Source organism: Netta rufina, assembly GCF_964035555.1.
Source record: "Netta rufina genome assembly, chromosome: W".
Taxonomy (NCBI): Eukaryota; Metazoa; Chordata; class Aves; order Anseriformes; family Anatidae; genus Netta; species Netta rufina.
Genome location: NC_140139.1, coordinates 128,865 through 151,060, shown reverse-complemented (window position 1 = coordinate 151,060; position 22,196 = coordinate 128,865). Strand labels below are relative to the sequence as shown.

At 40.9% G+C, this 22,196-nt stretch overlaps 1 protein-coding gene across 1 annotated transcript; it reads right to left on the bottom strand.

Moving 5' to 3' along the window:
* Positions 1 to 1,124: 1,124 nt before the first annotated feature.
* CPLX4 (complexin 4) lies at positions 1,125 to 18,156 on the bottom strand (the record flags this gene model as incomplete). The annotated part of the gene is made up of 3 exons (XM_084304318.1): positions 1,125 to 1,352; positions 14,834 to 14,921; positions 17,990 to 18,156. The coding sequence occupies 3 exons, from the start codon at positions 18,154 to 18,156 to the stop codon at positions 1,125 to 1,127; spliced, it is 483 nt and encodes a 160-aa protein (XP_084160444.1).
* Positions 18,157 to 22,196: the final 4,040 nt, after the last annotated feature.

Genomic DNA, 22,196 nt, shown 5'->3' with positions numbered 1-22,196 from the left:
CACAGGCAGCCATCTGGGTGCTCATATGGGGCTGGGCTGCTCTAGCTGTTACCCAGCATCAGTCCCCCTTGCTGGGGAGTGGGAGCTGTCGGGTCAGCACCCGCTTAGCTTCTCCACAGGAAAAAAAAATAACAATAAAAAAAATTTTGCTTGGTCCTGAACCTAAGGCTGTTGAAATGGGTCTGGCTTGTCCTGCAGACTCAGTCATTCAACACCAGTGAAAGACACACTTTTTCTCATGGTTTGGGTGCACTGCCTGGGCATAGTCTGCCAGGGAGGCCAGGTTTATGTTTACCTCTGCCTGGAGCTAACTTCTAGAGTAAATGCAGTGAACTATACAAGTTACATGCTGGTATTCCAAGCCCCAGAATTTGGCTCACACAGAAGCCAAGCAGAGGGGCAGTGCTGACAGCTTAGATTTGAGCTGCATTTGAAGACTGGCAGGATGTGACACTGGAGCAGCCTGGAAGAGTCTGCATTGCTTGTGGTTCGTGGTTCACTGATAGCTACCAAGCCTTGGTTTCCTGCAAAGCCCCACTCATTCCTATGTACAATGACATTATTGTCCCAAGCTGTAGCATTTTATGCTTTTTTATATGTAGTACAGAGGTGTTCAAAACCTTTTTTTTTTTAAAAAAAAAGTTTTGCAAAAACCATCAACATTTGAATATTGGTTTTCTTTCAAAATGTTTGAAAAAGACATTTTATTACATATATATATATATATTTCCTTCTGAAAGCAGTATTAAATGAGTGATTACCTATATGTTATGCAACAGAAGCACAATTTTAATTACAAAATACACATTTAGTAGCATTTTGATCAGTTTGAAAAAATGGAAAAAGGCACATATTTCCCCCAATTTTTATTATTATTATTTTTTTTAAGCCATCTTTTTCCCATGGAAAAATGTCATGTTAAAAAATTAGGATAATTTCTAACTTTGCACTAAGCGAGTCACAGCATTTAATTTTTTGACCCCCTGGAGGTTTTAAAGTCTCTCTCCCTCTCTTTTATATTTACATTTACTGCTATAGAGCTAAGTGCATTCTTCTGCCTGCCCTCACCCCCCACTCCCTTGAGACAAGGTTGAATTCACAGCCCTGGGATAGCAGTGCCTCTTCTACATCACAGAACACTTCTGCTCAGCAGCCTGTTTCATTTCAGTGAAGGTGGCTTGTGCCTTTTCTTTGATCGCATCCATGTCCATATTCTGAATATTCTGCAACTGTCCCAGGATAGAGTCCTTGTCCTCTTCTTCTACCTGATCTTCTGCCACCATCTTCTGAAGGTCTTCTGGCAAACCCACATCATCTCCAGCCATCTGTATTTGATTCTCATCCAATTCACTCTGATACAAAACAAAATAAAAGCAGTACATGAGAGTATTTCTGCTTCCCCAGGACCTAAAGAGCCTCTTTTTTGTTCGTTTGTTTGGTTTGGTTGGTGTGGGTCCTGCCCACAGGGCAGCAGTACCTGGCACACCTTGTTAGGGTGCTCACCACTAGGCTAGTCTTTCCATGAGGCATGCGGCTGTCCCACTGCAGTTACCTCCTTGAGAAGGAAGGTGAACAGCCCAGGCTCTGCTGCCAGCATGCACAAGTTTTGTGCTGCATCTTGATTACCCTTCCCTTCAGGACTGGATGCTTTGGGTTTTGCAATTTTTCTTATATATATGTATGTATGTATGTATATAGGCAAATTAAGATACTACACTTTTAAATAAGAGGCTACTTTGTGCTCCATGTGCATGCCAGGATAGCTGTAGCTGTGAATCTGTAATGCTTTCAGGTAAAAGTAGGCGGTGTGTCAGTTTGTAGAACCCAAGCCAAGATCAGGAAGAAAACCACTGGTATTCCAGTGGCCTGCTGGAAGCTGCCCCGGAGTCAGATATATGCAGGTGCTGAGTGACGGAGGTCAACTTCCTAGAAACTGGCCACTGGAATATCATGGTAGGTGTTAGCTCCTCTGACCTAATATAGAAAGTAAACTCACTTTTTCTGCCATTTCTTTTCAGGCTATTGACAGATTGCTGTTAATCCTCCATCCATTTCATTATATGAAAATAAGTATGGCATTTGCCTGATGACTACTTTTTTGTTTTCATTACAGCTGGGAAGGTAAAATAAATGGCAGTTAAAAACAGTGTGAATCTGAGCTGCTAAATGACATATATTTTGCTTAAAGTAAAAATAGGTCCTATTTATAATGCAAGCCTAATAGCCACAGGGCTTTATTTGATCAGCTTTACTGCTTTCTACCTTTTGTATTAGGGAATGGATCAGCAAGTAAATTCACCGTTTAGATATTTGCATTGAAACATGTTGTAGCAACAGGGCTGTCATGAATAGATTCTTCTGCCCCAGCACTGAATTATCTACCACTATCATGCAATGCCTAACTATCGCCTACAGTTACATAACGAATAGCAGCCCCCCTCCCCGCCCCTCCCAAATCAGGTGCTCTATACACATGTATGCAACGAGGTCTGCAAAAAACTCACTCTGCTAAGGTCTACCACAAACCCACAAGTATATCAGCAGCACTTTGTTCAATACTTCAGTTTCACTGAAGTCACACTAGTTGTGAAACTTCTTTTCTACTCCTGTTCTGCAGTTTCAACCTGGAAGGTTGCTATTACTTTTGTGTTTCGTATACTTTCTGTTAGGCAGCAATTAAATAACAATAATTAAAAAAAGAAAAAGAAAAAGAAAAAGATAATGCTCAAACTGTACAAAATTTTATATTAAAACAGAGAGCATTTCATCGGGATACCTGCCATTTTAATACCTAGACATGCTCAGGAGAATAGACTGGAAAATGGCCTGCAGCAGTTGCAATCGAGAGAGAGTAAGGGAGAGATGAGATCTGGTGATTATCAAAAACTGGTTTCAGCAAGGTTTGACACAGGCCCTGCAGTTCCCGTCTTGGCCATGCCAATGCCAAGTCCCTGTAGCAGCTCGCTGTTCTAGCAATGGGAAGGGACAGTAAATGACCTTCCCCTTTTAAGACCCTTTGCATTGGCAGAGGGGCATGAAGAAAGCTGCATTAATGCAAATAGGATTTCTGACACAACTGAGGTCTTTCTGGGTTTTCAGTGAACTGTAGAAGGAGCCTGCCCAGTTTGAGTGTTTAATATGAAGTATCTTCTACTTAGAACTTCGCACAATACAAAGGTCACACAGTGTAAGAAAACTTAGAATTACTGGAAAAAAGGTCTCCATCTTCACCAGACCATGTCTAAATCTTATCTAGGCCTTTGGTTGGCACTCCAAGTCATGACGAAGAGCAAGGGATGCCTGGCACATAATCAGAGCAACGCTGTAGTGCTGGTAAGTGGGATAATAGGAGGACTTAACAAAAGCAAGGATGGAGGTTTGGTGCACGTCTGAGAAAGCAAAAAGAGACAAGAGAAGGAACTGGTTAAGCAATTAAAAGGGCTGAGATGCAGTAGGCACTAGGCACACTTGCTTCCTGCCCGCCTGTTGAAACACTCTATCAGTGGGGCTATGTCAATTTTTCAAACAATGGTGATTTTGTTCACATTTTGTTGTGGATTCTGATGGATCCTGAGCACAGAAGAACAGGATATTTTGACACAGTTCACACATCAAAGATAAGCATTAATGCTTCATTACATCTCCAAAATGAAGCATGACAGCAGCAAAGGCCTGATATGAATAAGTAGCAATGCTGTCAGCAGGAGGTGTTTTTGAGAGTGAGAGGGGTCTTGGGTTTGCATGAATGAATGAATGCAAGGGTGAATGGAAGGATGTATATGAGCAATGGCTGTGTAGTTTCAGGCTTTTGCAAGAACAAGCAGGCTGGTATGCTTGACTGCATAGCCACTATTTACTGTTACATTTACTTGCACAGCATTATGCTTGTAATAACTATACTTCCCGTTAATCTGATTTCCCCCATTTCTTCTGAAAAATACAGAGAGGTTTATCATGATTGATGCTACTCAATCATGTAGCTAAAATGAGTAAGGAGATCTCTTGACCCTGTTGAATATGGTTTGCTGCCATCAAATCTGAGGGAGCTAGTAACAATATCCCAATCAGCAGAAGTGTTCTTTGTTGATTGTGTAGCAGGAGCAACAGTTTAAGCTTTTAATCCACAAGCAATAGCTATCAGAGGAGTTTTCCTTCTGAAATTCTCCCACATCACAGTACAGGATGATAAAAAGATACTGGGCTACTTATTGAAGAAGTCTTCCTAAGCAGCCGATGACACGTTTTCTTTCCTTTAGAACTACTTATAATTTATCATCACTGCATGCTAGCATATATTTTGTGGAGAAATGGCCATATAATGCACATGAAGGCAATGTTGGCAAGTTGAATTACTGTTTGGCATGTTTTTGCAGCAATGTCCCCTGTCCTGCTGAAGTCTGAGATGTGATGCATGGCACAGTTTGGGGTTTCAAAGTGATCTCTGACCAAAGATGAATGTATCCAGATGTGGTTGAAAGCAGCAAAATTCTGTCAAAGTCACTGAAATTCCACCTGCTTTTATCCTCTTGATATATAGCCTGGCCTTGAGTAGAGTCAATACGAGCTCCAACACAGGAGGGTTGCTCAACAGCAAGCAAAGAAGCCAGCAAGATGCACATTGCCTCTTCTTTTTTTCTTCTAAAAGTTGTCAGATCTGGTTCTGTTCCTTTGTTGTTTAAATGGAAATGTTACCTTAAATACCTGATTTTACCCAGTGTTGGGGGGGGGAGGGAGGTTGTTTTGTTGTTGTTGTTTGTTTTTAAGCCTGGTGGAAACAAGCTTTGCTTTCTCACAAGAAGAGATGAGACAGTTTTCCCAAAGAATGTTCTTAAAGTCAGGTAAATGCCGCTGCAAGCATCTGCGTACACAGTGAGCATGCAGCTCCAAGCACACACTTTCAGAAGCCCAGAGCAGGAATGCGGTGCTGGAAATGCACAATTATGTCTGTTAGTTGCAGGCAGCAGCTTGGGATCAGAGTGCAAGCAGGGTCTGCAGCTCCCTGCTGCCCCAACATGCACACAGGTGGGGACTGTACCTTGCTCAAAGCCAGGTACGGCTCCAGTAGTGATGGAGGCACTACCCTGCATCAGAATACACCCATCTTGGACCACAGACAGCATCCAGATAGGCAGTGCTAGTGGATAGGACAGGTTAGGGGGTCTCTGACAAAGCCACACAGAAAGCCCCCCTTCCCTTAGTAAACCTACAGCAGGCTGGATCGTCTGTCTCCTCGTGAATTAGCTCTCCTATCCCCATAGTCTCCATGTCTCTGCAAGTGCTCAGCCACCCTTTTAGGGTCTCTGAGGACACAGAAACAACATCTATTCCTAGCAAATTAAATATACCTCGTGCTGGTCTCTTGCCCCAAGGCCAGCTGGCCTGCAACAACCCACGGCTATGCTATTGAGCTTTTTTGCCCTACAAAACAGGGTGGTCCCATCTAACTCCCTGTTGGGAATGCCTATCCCAGCTCCCAAACCAGCCCTGGGAACTGCCTGGGAGAGTGCCCAGGCCAAAACTGGGACAGACACTATTCTGACAATTCAGCAGCACAGATGCTGGAGCCTGAGTGCCTGGGAGTGTTCTTTGACCCCGATTATGCACCTGGTGCAGTAATGCGGGTCAATGGATCAGACTCAGCCAGATCCATTTTGTTACAGGAGCGATCCAGCTCTGAGTTCTCTGTACAAATGTGGCAGGCAGCTGTAAGCAGAAAACAGGCTGTCTATTTTTACCAAGTCTGTAAGAAAAAGTGATGAAAGCTTACTGACTAATCCCCAGTGGAGCCAAACTGTTTTCCAGCATCACTAAGCGACACATAAGTTTCCTTTTGGTTATCTTCCTGCCATAAAATTTACCTGTGCCTATACACAGAGACTCGTAGATAGGAGAACCCAGACCTGATCCTGTCTCTTGTCCCCTGCAGTGCACCAGCTGTGTACAGAACCAGAGCTCACCGACAACTTGACCTGCAAGCAAGAGCCGCCACGAGCGATGCAGCATCATGGTGCTGACCTGGCCTCTCCCCGCGAGCCTCTCCTGTGCCATGTCCATGGCCATGCTGGGACCACAGGTAGGGGCACCGGGCAGGATGAAGTAGAAGGCAAGAAGTGAATAAAAGGGTTTTTTGTTGGGTAGTGTTTTTTGGTTGGTTGGTTCGTTGTTTTTTTGTTTGTTTGTTTGTTTGTTTGTTTAAACACACATTATTACTTGCATCACTATGCATTAGCGAGGTTTTAGCATATACATTTTTGGATGACACTCCTCTGACCATAAACACAGCTCTTCAGGAAAAACACAGAGGGGATAGTGCGATTTCCAAATTTCAAATACAAGGATGCTGAAAGTAATTTGTGTTCCCACAAACACAAACTCACCAGGACCATCTTCTTTTCTTGCCTGATCTTCTCTATTGCACTTACTTGTAATTACTGAATCTTTCCTGATTCTGGAAATGAAGTTTCTCAAGTTCCATAGTTAGTGGAGTTGCCCAGTCTAGTCCCACACTACTAGTATTTTAGATGAAAGCCTTCCTCTAAACAAAACTAAACTAGATGAGATCAAATCACTAGCTTGCAAAACATAGCATATGGTGGAACATCTCTTTTCACCCTATCTTAGATACCAGATTTATGCTAAGGTGACCCTGCCCTGCTGTGTGTGTAGAAAGCAGTTTACAAGAAAGCAAGTGGAATGAAATCAGCTGGCATGAATGTTCAAAATGGATGTTCAAACAAGTGGTAAAAATGCACTTTGTTTTGTATGGAGGTGATGCACTGAGTACTCTGCAGAGGCAAAAGTTGTCCACAGACTAAATGTCTCATGGCTAAAAACATCTTTCTGATGACAAACCTAAGTTGACAATTCTGTTAATAGGATTAGGTTCATTAAGGGACTGCTTTCTCTTATAAATGTGTCCCAGATAGCATGGAGTTTTAGATTTTGAACTGAAAAGGGGGCCCTGCTTAGTTCTGAGTTTCATGCTTTCATTTGCAATGTGTGCTAGTGAATGATACTGGCAATATTCAGAGTTTCTATCCCTTAATGCGCTACCTGATATGACTTGCAATTTTCAGAATAACTAATGTAGCTGGTCTACGTTATCACAAGTCTGAGAGCATTTTGCTGGCATAATTTTGTGTCATAGAATTGATTTTTTTTTTTTTTTTTTCAGGGACATACGCTATGTATGTAATAATATCTTTTTTTTTTTTTTCCTGTTTTCATAAATGTTGGTGAAAAGAAAGGAGACCTTCATGCAATAAATGTAGAAGTATTTTCTATAAGTAGAAAAAAAAAATTGAAAAGAAAAGCATGTCCTGCTAAATTATTTGAAACCACTGAAAATCAGAGAAGCAAAGTATATGCTTAATAAATTCTTTGCTGGCTTAGAGCTCCTGTCCTACCTGAGAGGCAGGTCCTCTTGTTACTGAAGCTATGCTTAGTGTGTACCACAGACAAATCCTGCTGGAGACGGGGCAGGCCACTGCTGCATGCCCTGGGCATGATGAGGCAGCAGCGCACTGGTAGGAGGTCAGCCAGGGGCAGCTGCAGAGACCTTATCACCCTCCCAGAACTGGAGAGAGCACTGCAGATGGGAGACTTCCAAAACCACAGACACCTTGCTCCGCTGGCTTTTATGCAAGAGCTGGGTATGTGGTTATGCTTAAGCCTTTGAAAGAAGCATTTTTTAGGGCCTTACGGAGTGTGAAGAGGATGTGGGGAAAAGCTGTTCAGTAGCTGTCTCAGCACATGCTTCCAAAAAGGAAAACAAAGCATAACAAATGATCTAGTGTGATTTTACTACATGTCCACTATCTAGACTAATGTCTAGAGATTTAGGCCAACAATCCAATCAACCACTTAAAATCTTGTACTTCCCTGTTTTGCATAATTAATCTTTCAGTAATTAAACTCACCCCCAGGATATTTTTTTCCTCTTTCTGTTCTTGTCATTCTGCTGAGTACCTGCAGCCCAGAACAAATGGTATATTGCAGCTGATTAATACAGAATAGCATGGAGGATGCTCCTTATATCCCATGTATGACACTGGTCATGCACAGAGCTAACATATATGCACATTTCTCCAGGCATATCTCTTTCTCTTCTGGCTGGACATTCTGTTCAGAGGGACTCTGAAGATGAGTTATGTTTGGCTAGACTTTCCGACGCCAGGCTATAGCTGTGAGCAGCTGCCTACTGCTCCCTAGCACATTCCCTGCAGAAACAAAAAATCAGCTTTATTCACACAGCATGTATCCTGCACGTTCCTCGGGCCCTGTGCTGTGTGCAGGCAGCATGCACAGTCTGTCTGTCTGTCTGACTGCCTCATCAGGACTGCACGACTGAGCTGAGGCGCTCAGTGGCTTTGGCTCAGCCCAGGCTGGTCCGATGGCCTGCAGACGGTCTGTGCAGTCTGTAGGAGGTACGCAGGTCTGGTACCTGCTGGAAACATCAGACTACACAGTGCAGACATGTATGTCTATTTAAAGGGACACTCAGCCATAATACCAAGGCCTCTGGGCAGTGAAAAAGAGTAAAGTGTAAGTACAAGTACAAGTACAAGTAAGCGTGTGGCCTTGGGAGCAACCTGCAGAAGGCCAATCATACTTTGATTTAAAGGGGTCACTTATATGAGAAGCAATAGGCGTGGCAGAAGTCCTCCATTTTTGAAAATGACAAAATGTCTTCAGATAATTTTAAAAGCCCAATGCCCTTACAGAGAGTTTTTTGATCTGAAATGAGTTTTTATGTAATACTGTATTCATTGTAAATTTACGTATGAAAGCTTTGTTCAACATTTATACATTTGGAGGGAAGGGTGAGTGGAAGTAGCTTAGGCGAAGCTTTCTCCACAGAATATTTTCCCCTGATTTTTTTTTTAATCGTTTGTTTGTTTTTTGTTTGTTTGGTTGGTTGGTTGGTTGGTTTTGGTTGCAAAAAGACAAGTTTTTAAAAGCTTGAGAAAAAAAAATATTTTTCACCTCAGATTATGAATGAGGCCTGCCAGACTGGTTAAATACAAATGGTGTGATTTTATCTAAGTCACAAGATTCATTCATTTTTCAACCAAATTGCAAAGTTTGCCTTTAGGTTCAAGCAAATAATTGTGATTTCACATAAGAGTGATGTAGTTTTATGAAAATGGCACTAGAGGGCCTTCGACAGCTCAGGGTTAGACACAGCATCTACCACCTCATAGAAGAAATACATTATTTATAACTGGTGTTTACATTATATAATCACTTTCTGAGCCTAGGTTTCCTGATTTGTTTCCTAATTTGTAATTGTTTCACTGCTGAATCCTTTACTTCTGGCATTTCTGATGTTTTAGTAGGTAATTCTTTAAACAGTACATCAGAGATGGTTGCAAACGTTTTAGTATTTAGTTGTGCTTTCCACAGAAAACACATACCTATTTAATTTTATTCCTTACACACTCTAGGATAGTTTTTAAAATTACTCAGTTACATTTGACTTTGATCCCAGTACAGGGATCAGGCCAGGTAATGTGTCTGAGGGGCTAGCAAGCTGAGGCCAAAACTGCAGTAAGGACTGCTTATATCTAATCTAAATCTCCCCTCTTTCAGTTTAAAGCCATTCCCCCTTGTCCTATCCCTACACCCCTGACAAGGAGTCCCTCCCCAACTTCCCTGTGGCCCCCTTTAAGTACTGGAAGGCCACTGTAAGGTCTCCCCGGAGGCTTCTCTTCTCCAGGCTGAACGACCCCAACTCTCTTGGCCTGTCTGCATAGGAGAGGGGCTCCAGTCCTTGATCATCTTTGTGGCCTCCTCTGACTCACTCGAATACATCCATGTGCTGGGGACCCCAGTGCTGAACACAGTGCTCTAGGTCTGTAGCCATGCAACCTTGCATTTTTCTTCCTCACTTCAGTAAAACACTTTCCTCTGGTAGACATCAGAAGACATTATTGAAGCTTCAGCCTTGCACAAGCACTTTGCAATGCTTCTGCTTTGACAAAGTTAAAATTGCAGGACTCGGCAGCTCCTGGGAAGGTTTTTCGTTCAGCTTTTCTTTAAGTTGGGTCACCACTAGCCTTGGGGTGACTCAGTGTTCCCTGCTGTTACGTGACCTCTGTGATGGCAACCCTGAGCAATCACAAATGAAATACCCTGGGGTATTAATAGTTTAGTAGTGGAGAATATTTTGAGTGTGTTGGACTTCCTGTTCATAATTAATCCCATTGCTACTGCTTAATTAATATAGAAACGGAGAAGTTTCATGGGTAGTTCTCAACCTTGACCAGGGCCATCATCCCAATTAAATATCTCATCCCAGAACAGAAAGGGCTGGAAAATGTGGGCTACTTACTGCTAGAATATTGTAATTACACTGGTATAATAAGAAAAATTCTATCTACCTGGGCTCAAAATCAATGAAGAATATGGGTTCTTAATTTTCTTGAAATTCCTTGGAGTTTATCACCTGAATACCTTCGCAGTTATGCATCACAGAGCAAGAACATAGGACTTTAGTTAAACACAACTGAGTTCATCCCATTTGGAAGCTGAGTGACATGACAAGGGCCACCAAAACACAGAGAAATCCATATCTTCATGTGACTGACGGACCAGCAAGCTCCAAAATCTGCTGACTGCAGGAGAGGCAAAAAAAACAAAAAACAAAAAACAAAACAAACAAACAAACAAAAAAAACAACACAGAGACCACACAGATCACAAGGTCGTAACAATATTTGTGAAGGTAAAAGCAAACAAGGAAATCCAGGCAACAGCCAGGAGGCATTTTCAGGAAGCATTTGCTCAAATGACAAAATTTCAGTAAGTCACTGAAGTTGTATTTCACATAACTGTACCTGAAGCACATCTTAAGGAAGCTGGAAGAATAAATCTCTTAAGAAATCCTTTGCAAGCATTGAAAGAGTAACCAGGATAAGAGCAGTTTAATAGCATATAAACCACTAGTGCTCAGGCTCAGTAATTCCTGGCAGAACTCACATGACTTTTTAACAATAGGGGAATAAGGAGGCTACACAAACTTGAGTCTGCAAAGCCCTTCCAGAAGTGACCTTTACTCAGTGCCACTGCACAGGCCCGAGCCCAGGGAGAGGTGCAGCCTGAGGTCAGCAGAGGGAAGGCTGCCTGCAGGGCAGCAGGCTGCAGGAGTGCAGCCACTGCTGTTTGTGTCAGGACGAACCCAGGGAAGGGAGTGCTTCCTGAGCTTCCCCCCTTCACCCAGTAAATCTGCCAGGCCAACAACAGCAGCTGGAGAAGCTGTGTCATGGGCACCTCATGCAGAGCCACAGTGCTTGCTAGGCTGAACCATAGATGAGAAACCAGAGCATAGAATGAATAAATGTTATGCATGTGCATAGTAGAGAAATTCAGTAAGCTCAAGACACAAATATTCTTCTCCCTCCTTATAAGAGTCCAAACTACACAGTCTCTGGGAACTATTTATAACACTGCTTAAGACAGCATTGATTCAAGCAAAGACAAACTTCCTCGTTCTCCAGGAGACATCGAAGCCTTTTGGTGCATTGATTTACTCACTGCAGTGCTCTACAGTGCCTGATAAACAAGGCCAAAAGTTGCAAAGCTATTCAAATCTTCTGCTCTTCACTGTCCTGTCAGTAAGACTTGAGATCACAACCTGATCTCTCCTCTTAAAACCAAGCTGGCAATGAACCCAGAAATTTGGGACACCCCAGCGTCTCACAAAATTCAGATTCAAGCTCAAGTTTGTGAGCATAGAGTGAAAATGGGATTGTTCTGCTAATTCCAGCTAAAGCAGAGTATAAGAACCAGTGTTTTATGGATTAGGGGTGGAATGCTTCTCGCCTAACTTCAGCTAGTCTAACGTAGCAATGTGACCCCTTCTGTGGGAGGCATGCATCACTGAGAGGTGAGCCAACTCCACCTTAAACACCTATCTGGAGGTTTGGCTAGATGAGGTTTCGTGCTCATTTCTTTCCATTGATGACAGAGTCCCTGAGTGGCTGTATTGCATCAAGTGCTAATTTTTTTAGCAGCTAAGTGTACATATGATGGATTCTTCACCTTCCTCCATTTTAATTAACCAGAAAAACAATGAGAAATACTGACCAGAAAATAAACAGTAATGACTCGGAGCTGGCAGGCAAGTAGCAGTAATATAAGCAAGCTCCAAAACTGCTAAGAAGAAAATGCTTCCTTGGGGGATATAAATTAAATTTTCAAAAACACTAACATTTCTTGGCAGTAGCAGTTCTGAGCAAACACTGTTCCATACTACTGCTTTCCTGCCTGTTGAAGAAGCCTATGAAATAAACATAAAAACAATCTTTCAAAGCACAGAATCCCGAGTTATTTTCTCTGTGTTGGAGCAAACAGTGCAGCGTACTCTGGATAAAATGGAAAAGCATAACTAATGGACAACACCCACATGCCAAAAAACACTTGGTTGAACTAACTCATAGGCTTTCAATTCTGTGGCCCAGAGAACAGTCTCAAATTTTAGGGAGTCCCTAAGTGCATGGTAGTAATTTGCACACATGAGTCTTCAGTTACATCTTCAAAATGAATGGGAACTAAATGTAACTTCAACTTTACAGATGTTTGAGTAGAGCACCATTAAATGCTTCAGGATGACAGGGAGATATTGCATGAATTGGAAAACTATGTTCCTTGTCCTTTGGGGAAAAAAAAAAAAAAAAAAACAACGGGGGGGGGGGGGTATTTCATATTTTCACTGTATATTCAAAGGAATTTAGACAACAAAAGTCAGAGCTTAGGGCACAGGGATGGGATTCATCTAATCTAACAACTATGAACAACTGTAAGAATACAGGTATCTAACCTAACATCAGCACTCAGGCTTCCACTAGTGATTGAAACTTTCTGTGGAATACTTTTGATTTCATCTGCTGTTTAGAAATAGTGTATTATTGTTCTCTATTTACTTCCTTTACAGTGGTCACGAATTGACACATCTCCATTGCATCCCCTCACAGGCACGTTTAACCGATGCTTGTGCCAAGGCCATTCGAAACTGCAGATTGCTTTTGTTGTTCTCCTATCATTTTGAGACAGAGTGATTAAAACTGCATTCCAGTTTCAAGTTGTTAAAGACTGCAAATGTAACCTAATAATGTTTTCTGATTTTGGTGTCTATCCCTTTCCTAATGATTCTTGAAATTTCTATTTTCCCTTGGACACCAGTGAGGACTCCTCTGATGTTTTCTGTGACTCATTTGCAATGACTTTGAGATCTCTTTCTTGACTGGTAGCAGTTCATTTGAAACCACCCATCCATAACACACAGAGATAGGGCGGGTATAACACACAGAGATAGGGCGGGTTTTTCTTCTTCTTTCACTACTCTTGCAGTGCACCTCATGCAGCGTTTCACTGCCCATTCACTCACTATCATTATCGTTTCCTGTAACTGCTTAAGCAAGTTTTAATTTCAACACCCTTAACACTTCTGTACATTGAACTCCCTCAGCTAATTACTGAATATGTTAAACAGCTCAGATTTTTCGCAAAATCTTATTGCTTACCCTCTCCATTGTGAGGACTCATCATTACTGTCCTTTTTCTCCTAGCTTTTGAATATTTAGTACTTCATGGACCTTCCTTCCTGTTCCACCACAGTTTGTTTTTTTCAAAGAGCCTCTGGGGAAGGAATTTGACCAAAGGTGTATATATATATATATTTTTTAATCTAAAACTAATCATTTTCACCTTTATAATTAGTCATCTCATCAGAGCATGGTGATCAATTTGAAAGGTTGGGCTGTCTGATACAAAGGTCTTTTTACTCTTCTTCCCATCACATGATTTTTGTCCATATATCTGTTAGCTATCTTTGGTAGTTTTCCCCGTTTTCCCCACATTTCCTTTAAATAAGTCAGTTACTGATTTATTTTCCCATCTATATCTTATGGAGCCTTTTTTTTTTTTTTTTTTTTTTTGAAAACATGTTCACATTTGCCACCTTCTGAGATTCAATGGCAGACAGAGTACCTCGGTAAGTGTGGCCATTCATAATCTGAAAGTCCTTTACAACTCTTGGATAAATACCCCGTGGCCCTGGAGTACTGTGCATGGTGTAACAACCTCCTCTGACAACCGTGAGTGGAGAAAATTCCTCTGATTCACTCCCACAGAAGAGACTGACTGACTGTTCGCAACTTAAATTGCCACCTGGGCTTTCTGCCACGACCCAGAAGTTATCACGGCTGCTTCCTGCTTTTAACAAACCTCCAGATTTCAGTTGTTTGCAGCTTCTGATATCTATCTCTATATATTTGTTTTGTTTTGTTTTGTTTTCTGGGAATACTTTGCAAAATAAGGCAGCAATAAGGAAAAGCAGCACTAAAGAAAAAAAGAATGGACTGTTTGCCCTACTTGAAAGACGATAATACAAATGAGCACTCAGAAGTTTGGAGAGTTCGAGTGTACAGCTTGTAGAAGAGTTTTCAGTAGTTTTGCTTATTTACTTTCTGGTTTATTATTATATATATTTTTTATTTAACTGGTGTATGTTGCTGATTTAAGAACATATGTACTAGCTGCAAGGCTCAGTCAGACCAGATGTCCAGCTTGCCCGGTCTCCTATTTCAGATCTGACATTACAGAGATTACTACAAGAATCTTTCCATTTAATTCATCTACTGAGCAGGAAAAAAGGGGTCTAAAACCAGCAGCCACTAGGAAAATCCATAGCTGTGGCCACCTTGGCTTCTGTACTGAGCTGCAGCAAGGATCTTGCTAACGAAGGCAGTTGGCTGCTTTCGGAGTTCTGCACGGGCGCTGTCTGCTCTAAAAACAGCCACTGAGGTAGGTGAAGTCACAAACTACAGGCTTACCTTAGGGAGTCTGTACTTTTCTCTCAGATGAACCCTCAGACAGGCTCTCTCTGCCTTTTTCTGTGCAAAGGCTGCATCTCTTTCCATCCTGGAAATCAGAAAGGATAATAAAAAAAAATAAAAAAGGAAAAAAAAAAGTTTCTTCAAGATACTGATGAAATACTGTCTGTTACAATGGCAGAAGTTATTCCTGAAGTCATGTAACTTGCTCACAGGCACAAAAAGAGTGATAACAACAAAGTGATGCTCAGGGGCTCAAATTCCTGAATCCCAAGCTTGCTCTCAGTGCACCTCTCTTAAGTACTATGAAGAATGAAATACTGCTTGTCTGGAGTTTGTGTCAGTACAGGCTGTTATCGCTCACTGTAGCAATTCTAATACACAAAGCAGAAAATTTATGCTTGTTCCTTGTTTATCCCACCAGGTGCACTTACAGTGATGGCAATGTTCCTGTTCTGCAAGCAGGACATTCTTCTAGCTTGGAAACCCATGGTAGAGTGTTTTTTCTAGGTCAGACCAAAAAGTTCACCTATCCTAGAGTCCTGTCTACAACAGTGGACAGTGGCAGACAAAGACAGAATTTAAGAGCAGGATAGGCATCCTGTATCATAACCGTCCAGCTTCCTAAATTCATTAGTTTAGGGACTGCTGGAGCTGGAAATTGGCCCTACATCATCTTCAATAGCTTTGGATGGCTTTTGTCATCTGTAAATTTTCCCAGTCTTTTCTTAATCATTTATTGCTCCAGAGCATCCTATAACAACTAATTCCACAGCTTCTCTCTGTGGAAAAGTGCTTCTTTTGCCTGTGATTTTATAAAATGCTTTAATTCAATTCAAAGATTCTTCATAAAAATTCTTTGTTAGATTACTTAGATATTTATTTCAAAATGTGTGTTGTCAAAGATGATTTCTGGTAATATTTGATATCATTCACCTTCCCACTTTTTTTTTTTTTTTTTTTTTTTTTCAGAAGAAGCTTCATAGAAATTCTCAGGCAAAATTGTTTTGTTCCAGTATAGATATTTTATCATGTTGAAAATTTGTCACGTTGGAGTGAAATATTACCTTTCCTCTGCTTCCACAAAAGAGTTTTTGCATCACTCTTCCTCTCTCTCATTTTTTAAAAGAACTAGTTCACATCAACTGCAAGCCATCTTAAACTTCTTTCATCCAGTAATAGATGGGATGATTGGGAAAAGGGGGTTTTTTTTGCACTTCCTGCACATTTTTGCCTTCTTTCTCAACCTTCCTCTTCTCCTGCCCATTCCTTCTCCACAGGAGCCCTTACTGGCCCAGGCTGGTGTTGGGATATGTTCCCACAGGGTAGTGCTCCCTGCGATGTTACAGATCCCTTTGGGTGCTCTGTGAGGCTCGGGGGAAGGAGGGGATTTTCTATTTAGGTAGATCTGAGCTTTTCACTTGTCCTGGCATCACAGGAAGACTTGGCAATCTTCCACCGTTGCCTGGGCCCTGATCTTACACCCTGTTGTTCTGGAGGATTTAGTTATTCCCAGGAACGTGAAGATTTGTGGCTACAGGAAACAGATATAGGGGTTGTTGCATGACAGCCAGGAGCTGATGTACAGCACAAACTGGTGCCCCCCTCCCCTCTTGCTTTTAAACTCTTGTGGTGCTGGAGACAAACTCTAGAACCATGCTGGAAACTGCTGGCACAAGCCAGCTGTTTGTCTCTGCATATCACACACTTTGCTGAGAAACAGCAGTCCTTGAATTTTTGTGGGTTAGTCACAAAACAAAACAAAACAAAACAAAACAAAACAACAACAACAAAACAAACAACATCAAAAAAAGACAGGACAGTCATGTATCAAGGTGCCTGAGTATGACTCCAGCAAGGCACTTTACATCCCTGACCTCCACTCTGTACAGCTGAAAGCTGGGTAAAATCCAGACAGCCCTTGAGCAGATGTTCTGCCTGTGCCGAACATTTCTGACACACATTTACATAACCACACAGCATGTGCTATCCTCAGCCACATCTTCTCTCTGAAAGTACTGCAGATGTTCCTACTGTAGTTCCAAATTGTACTTTCAGAAGTGCTCCTGCAGTGACTCCTCAATACATTTCTGTATGTAACAGACATGCCACACTTGAAAACTTCATACAAATAATAGTTTTTCCTGCATTCTTCCCATTCCAGGAATCCTGGTTTGACTCTGTCTCTTTCAAATATCCTGTGACAAAAAGACATAGCAAAACTTTCTGCATTTTATTCAAAAGTGAGTATTACCCACTCAAGGTTTTATGATAGAAACAGCTGCTGCTAAATACAGACCTGGATACCTCAAATTCCGTCAGTCATTAGCCTTTCACCTATAATCATCTTACGTGAAGGATTTACACAACCATTATGTAATTGATCATTAGAAGAACAGATGCACCTGAGATTTAAAAGTCAATTGTTTTCTTATAAAGAAAGCAATTATAAATTATGCATGATTTGACTTACACTAAAAGTCCTTTATTTTACTTCTGTTTTGATATTGGAACATAACAAGGGGTGAAGATTATAACTACAGGAAAAAAAAAATTACATTCATGACATTTAATCATCTGAAAAGTTCTGCTTTATTCAAGTAGATTTTAGGAAAAGTAACTAAAAATGCAACTAGAAGAAATAACCATCTTAAAACTTATGTCTAGATAGATATTAGCTGTTTTACATAGCACTCATTACTTTTTCTGTGTCTGCCATGATAAACATGGACCAAGAAAGAACTATACATGTAAAGTGTACTACACATGGAGTTCTAGGAGAGCAAATCATATGGATTTTAAAATCAACTACTACAATATAACCACCTTTGTACATGTGAAAAAAGTGTTATATATAAGGCAACTCCAATTAATCCAACACATCAAGCTGTGGTGAGAGCAGGAGAGTGTAGGAAAGAGTTGTAGGATGAGGGGGGAGAAGGAGGAATACAATAGTTTATCATTTACAGTTGGTGAAGTTTTATTTTGGAAAGCTTCTCCAAAAAAGACTTTTCTGCTAAAAATATATATATATATATATATATATATGTTTGAAGCCCTAACCCTAGGAATGTCTGTCTTCTTCTTGGGTTATTTTTACCTGCACAAAGTCACAAAGAATCAGCCCCATACTGGTAATAAGGATCAGGTACTCACTTCTCCTCAACCACTTGCTTTTGATATTCCTCATACTCCTCTCTGGTCATTCCTGCAGCGGCTGCTGGGTCGGAAGGAGTGCTTTCTTCCTTGTTTTCTTCCCCTCCACCTCCAAGTCCCAAATTCTTTACCTGGTTGCTCAACATACTTTTCATTAGGAAGGCCATCCTCTCCTCAAGAAAAAAAAAAAAAAAAAAAAAAAGCTACAAGAAAAAGCCAAGCCAAACAAAAAAATGTTTTCAAAACTGACAGTCATAAGAGAGTTTCTACAGCCACAGCGGCTCTTCAAGGGCACAGCACTAGTGAAACGTGAATGCCAACACCAGTTTGTCAGCCATAAGCTGGATTAAAGAGTGAACTCCTTAATATCTAGAGGCAGATGGTTCAGATTACTCAAAAAAAAAATCATTAGATGCAGCTACCTACTTTTTATATTAATACCGTAAGCTAATTATATATATATGTGTGTATATATATATATAAAAATTATTGTGTGCAACATCCCTTTGACATCTTCCATCTCAAAACTCTCACAAAGACCAAAAAATTTTCCAAGGAAACAATCAATGTGAAATAAAAGCCTGGTTGACTAAATGGCTATAATAAAACTGCAAATTCTGGGCTACTGAGCAGAAAATCCTTTGAGGTTTACACAGTCCAATGAGATTTGAAAACTGGAATTCTTCATTAAGAAAAAAAAAAAAAACAAAAAAACAACTAATCATTTTTATCCAGTAATATGTTATCACATTGGACAGAAAGTACATGGAATTTTAATTCCCTTTTCATATGATTTGTTTGTCTCACAGATGAATGGGGCATTACTGTCATCATTACTTTTTTTCTTTTGAAGGGAATCACATTGTGTTTTCTTAGTGTTCATTCCTTGTGGTTTATTTCACTCTTCCCTAGGCTCTATCCAATTAGATCACCACCTTGACTGGTGCTGCATACAATAAAGGAGAAATAAATCTTACTGAGCTATTATATGTGGGCTGCTGGTGCTAGGTTTCTAATCTGTCAAACTTTTGTTCACATCGTTAGCTTCATCAGGTTTATTCAGCTGAAGATCTGCAAGATCTGCTACCTAAATCATAGGCTATTTGACTACCTACTAAGCCTCAAATGTTCATGATTTGGAGTTTTGAATATTTATTGTACTTCGACTAGCTGCATGTGGCATAATGAAATATCCTGTCGTCTTGATTATCTAAGTGGTTCTCCTAGCACTCTCATAATTTCACTGAGAGATGGAAGGATTTCTAGTTTGCCTAATGCCTTAATCTGCATTAGAGCCTTTCTAATTAAAGCAGACCTGTTACTATTTTAAAATGGAAAAAGAAAAAAAAAATACCAGGACCTTCTGTAATCCTGGATTATTAGTGATTAAACAAGAACCTTTGAATTTATTTTTGAAACAGAGTATCACTCCGCAGCAAGAACTCAAAGTCACAACAAAATTTCTTTGATAGAATAACTATACCTATGAAACAGTTGCTTTTTTTTTTTTTTTTTAATCAAAATTGATTTTGATAATCACTCTGCACCTTCAGAGCTATGCATAAATTGCAAGAATTTGTTGGAAGAATCACCTTTTTGCATCTGATCAACTTTGACCTTGATTTCCAAACCTTATTGTACTTGTCCAAGTGCTTAACAGAACTGAGATCATACAGGTCAGATAGTTCATCCCAGTTTAAGTAGAGAATGCTAAACCTGATTATACCTTACTCTGAAGTTGAAAGTGTAAAACTAAACACAATTTATGACCTGTCAAAATTTGAAAACTAAAAATCCAGCATTTAGTTTATACATAAGATGTCATTGCTTCTACTTCACAGAGAGTTACTTCAAAATGGACCTGGCAATAGTCGGTCTGATTTTCTTTAGCACCCAAAGACTTCCCTGTTTCAGCTTGCTGACCCTCTGAGGCATCCAAGGGCAGAGTGGCTGATGGTATCCTGCATTTCCCATCCTTCTGCATTTTAGAGAAGACTGTTCAAGCGAGCTGACAACTAGCCAGCACTGTGGGCCTACTGCTGGTCCCCTGTAGCTGTGCAGGCATGCTAGCTCCACCAGAATGTGACATGTTAGTGCCTCATCATTCTGTACCTGTGCTTTAAGTGGTGCTTTTCTACTTTTTTTCTCCATTTACTGGATTTGACATGATGCATACAAGCAGGAATGGCTCTAACCTGCAACTCTTCTGCCTTCTGCTGAAGCCAAGACCTCACTCATTTTGGTGGTACTTGGAAAGCCCAGCAAACTGGCCTAATCTAGAGTCTGCCAGGAAGAAGCCGGCCTTTGGGTGACCACTATGACTGTGAGCAGTACAGCCACCCAATACAGAGAACAAGACCACAGGACCCCCTTTCCCTTACGCAGACAGCTTTGAGGGGAAGAAGCAACAAGAAAGGGCTATTTATAGATCATTTGACTTGAAGTTGACAGCTCTAAGCAGAAGCCTCTGGGGGGGGGGAAATAAATAAATAAATAAATATAATTTTTTCCTGAAGTGTAACCTGATTCACAAAGGTGTCTTGCCCCATGTTCCTCATAACACAGTGAGAGCAGAAGGTGCTTCATCAGTTCAGGTATATCTAGCAATAGAGGTGGCTAGAGAAAGAGGACATCACAACTCTGGATAAAAGTTTTTGTCCTGCTGACCTTCACACACACTGCTTGAGCAAAGTTAACAGAAATGTGAACATCAGAAGCTGGAGGATTGTCTTCTTGATCTGCTTCATCTCCAAGCTATATCTCACCCAAGTTCACAGGACAAAAGGGTACCATACAAACCATGTACGTATCACAAAGAGGCTTTTAGTGGCTTGCAGAAGCACTTGATTGGGCAGCCTAAAGTCATACATAGGCAGTGTTTATGCACAGATCCTAAAATTCACCTAAGTTCAGTAACAGTATGTTAGGCATCACAGACAATCATGCTACAAGAGAAGTTTAAGATCAGATAAAATTACCTTTTGATTGTTATCATGTTCTCTGAGCTTTGACAGCCATTTGGTTGTTAGAATGCTGGCCCACAACATCACCACTTAGTGCCAACTGCTTCTCAAGTCCTCTTGAAGTGTTTGGCTCATCTGTATCAAAAACTCCAACAGGAGCAATGCGTTTGCACAGTGCGCTCAAAAATGTGACATGCAGCACTGATTTCAATTAATAGGTTTCAGAGACTTCTACTTCTGTTATTCTTTGAGCTACTGGTCTTTACTGATGAGAACTTTCCCTGACTTCAATCACTACAGAAATATTGCTGGTACCCCTTTCTGCCTAAAAGAGAAAGGAGAGGAAGGTTGCATAAGATGCATTCACACAATGAGAGACTGAGAAGGCAAGAAAGCTGAAAACTGTCTTGGAAAGTGGTTGCTATGAACCTGAGATCTTGCCCTCCAGGTCTTGAGATAGGTCTCATGAACCAAAGAGCAAAAGGGTTTCTAATGTCTGATTTGAAATGGAAGATAACAGAAAAGTACTTTGAAAGTTATTGACCCTACTGGCACTGGAAACCCTAAGAAACACAGACTAGCTGTGAAACTTTCTAAGACTAAATAAAACTAACTAGTGAACTGCTGACTTCATTATGGATTCAGCAAATAATAAACACTCGGTCCAATAAGGAACACATTGCTCGCAGTACTACCTAGTTACCTACCCTGGGTGTCAAGGACTGGAATCTCCAAAGTAATTCCTGCTCTTGAGAGGTGCTGTAACCACTGCCTGTACTGGTTACAAACCACTTACAACTTTTTGTTGATTACAGGAATCACAGGCTTAATAAAAGCATACAGTCGGCTGCTTATTAAGTACTGGTGTTGCTACTTCCTTGGCTTTAAATCAATGACCTTCCCCTATAACTTAAACGAAAACTTAATTAAAGGCTCATTTCCCATGTTATCTGAACTGGACAACGTGAAAAGAAAAAAAGCCCAAGTTCTGTATCTAAAGAACAGAGGCACCTGCAACCTCAGAATAGAATTTGGAGTCCCGAAACAGGCAATTCACAAAGGGCAAAGTCCAAAAGCCTCACAGACAAGACAGCACAAAAATGCTGTTGACAGGCAAGCATCCAGACCTGAGAACGTGTTCCCAAAACAGGGTCACAGCAGACACCACCAACCACGTCATCCAGAAGTAGCTAAGCATTCTTTGAAAGGGCCCAGACTCTCCCACCTCTTCGTCCCTCTAGAAC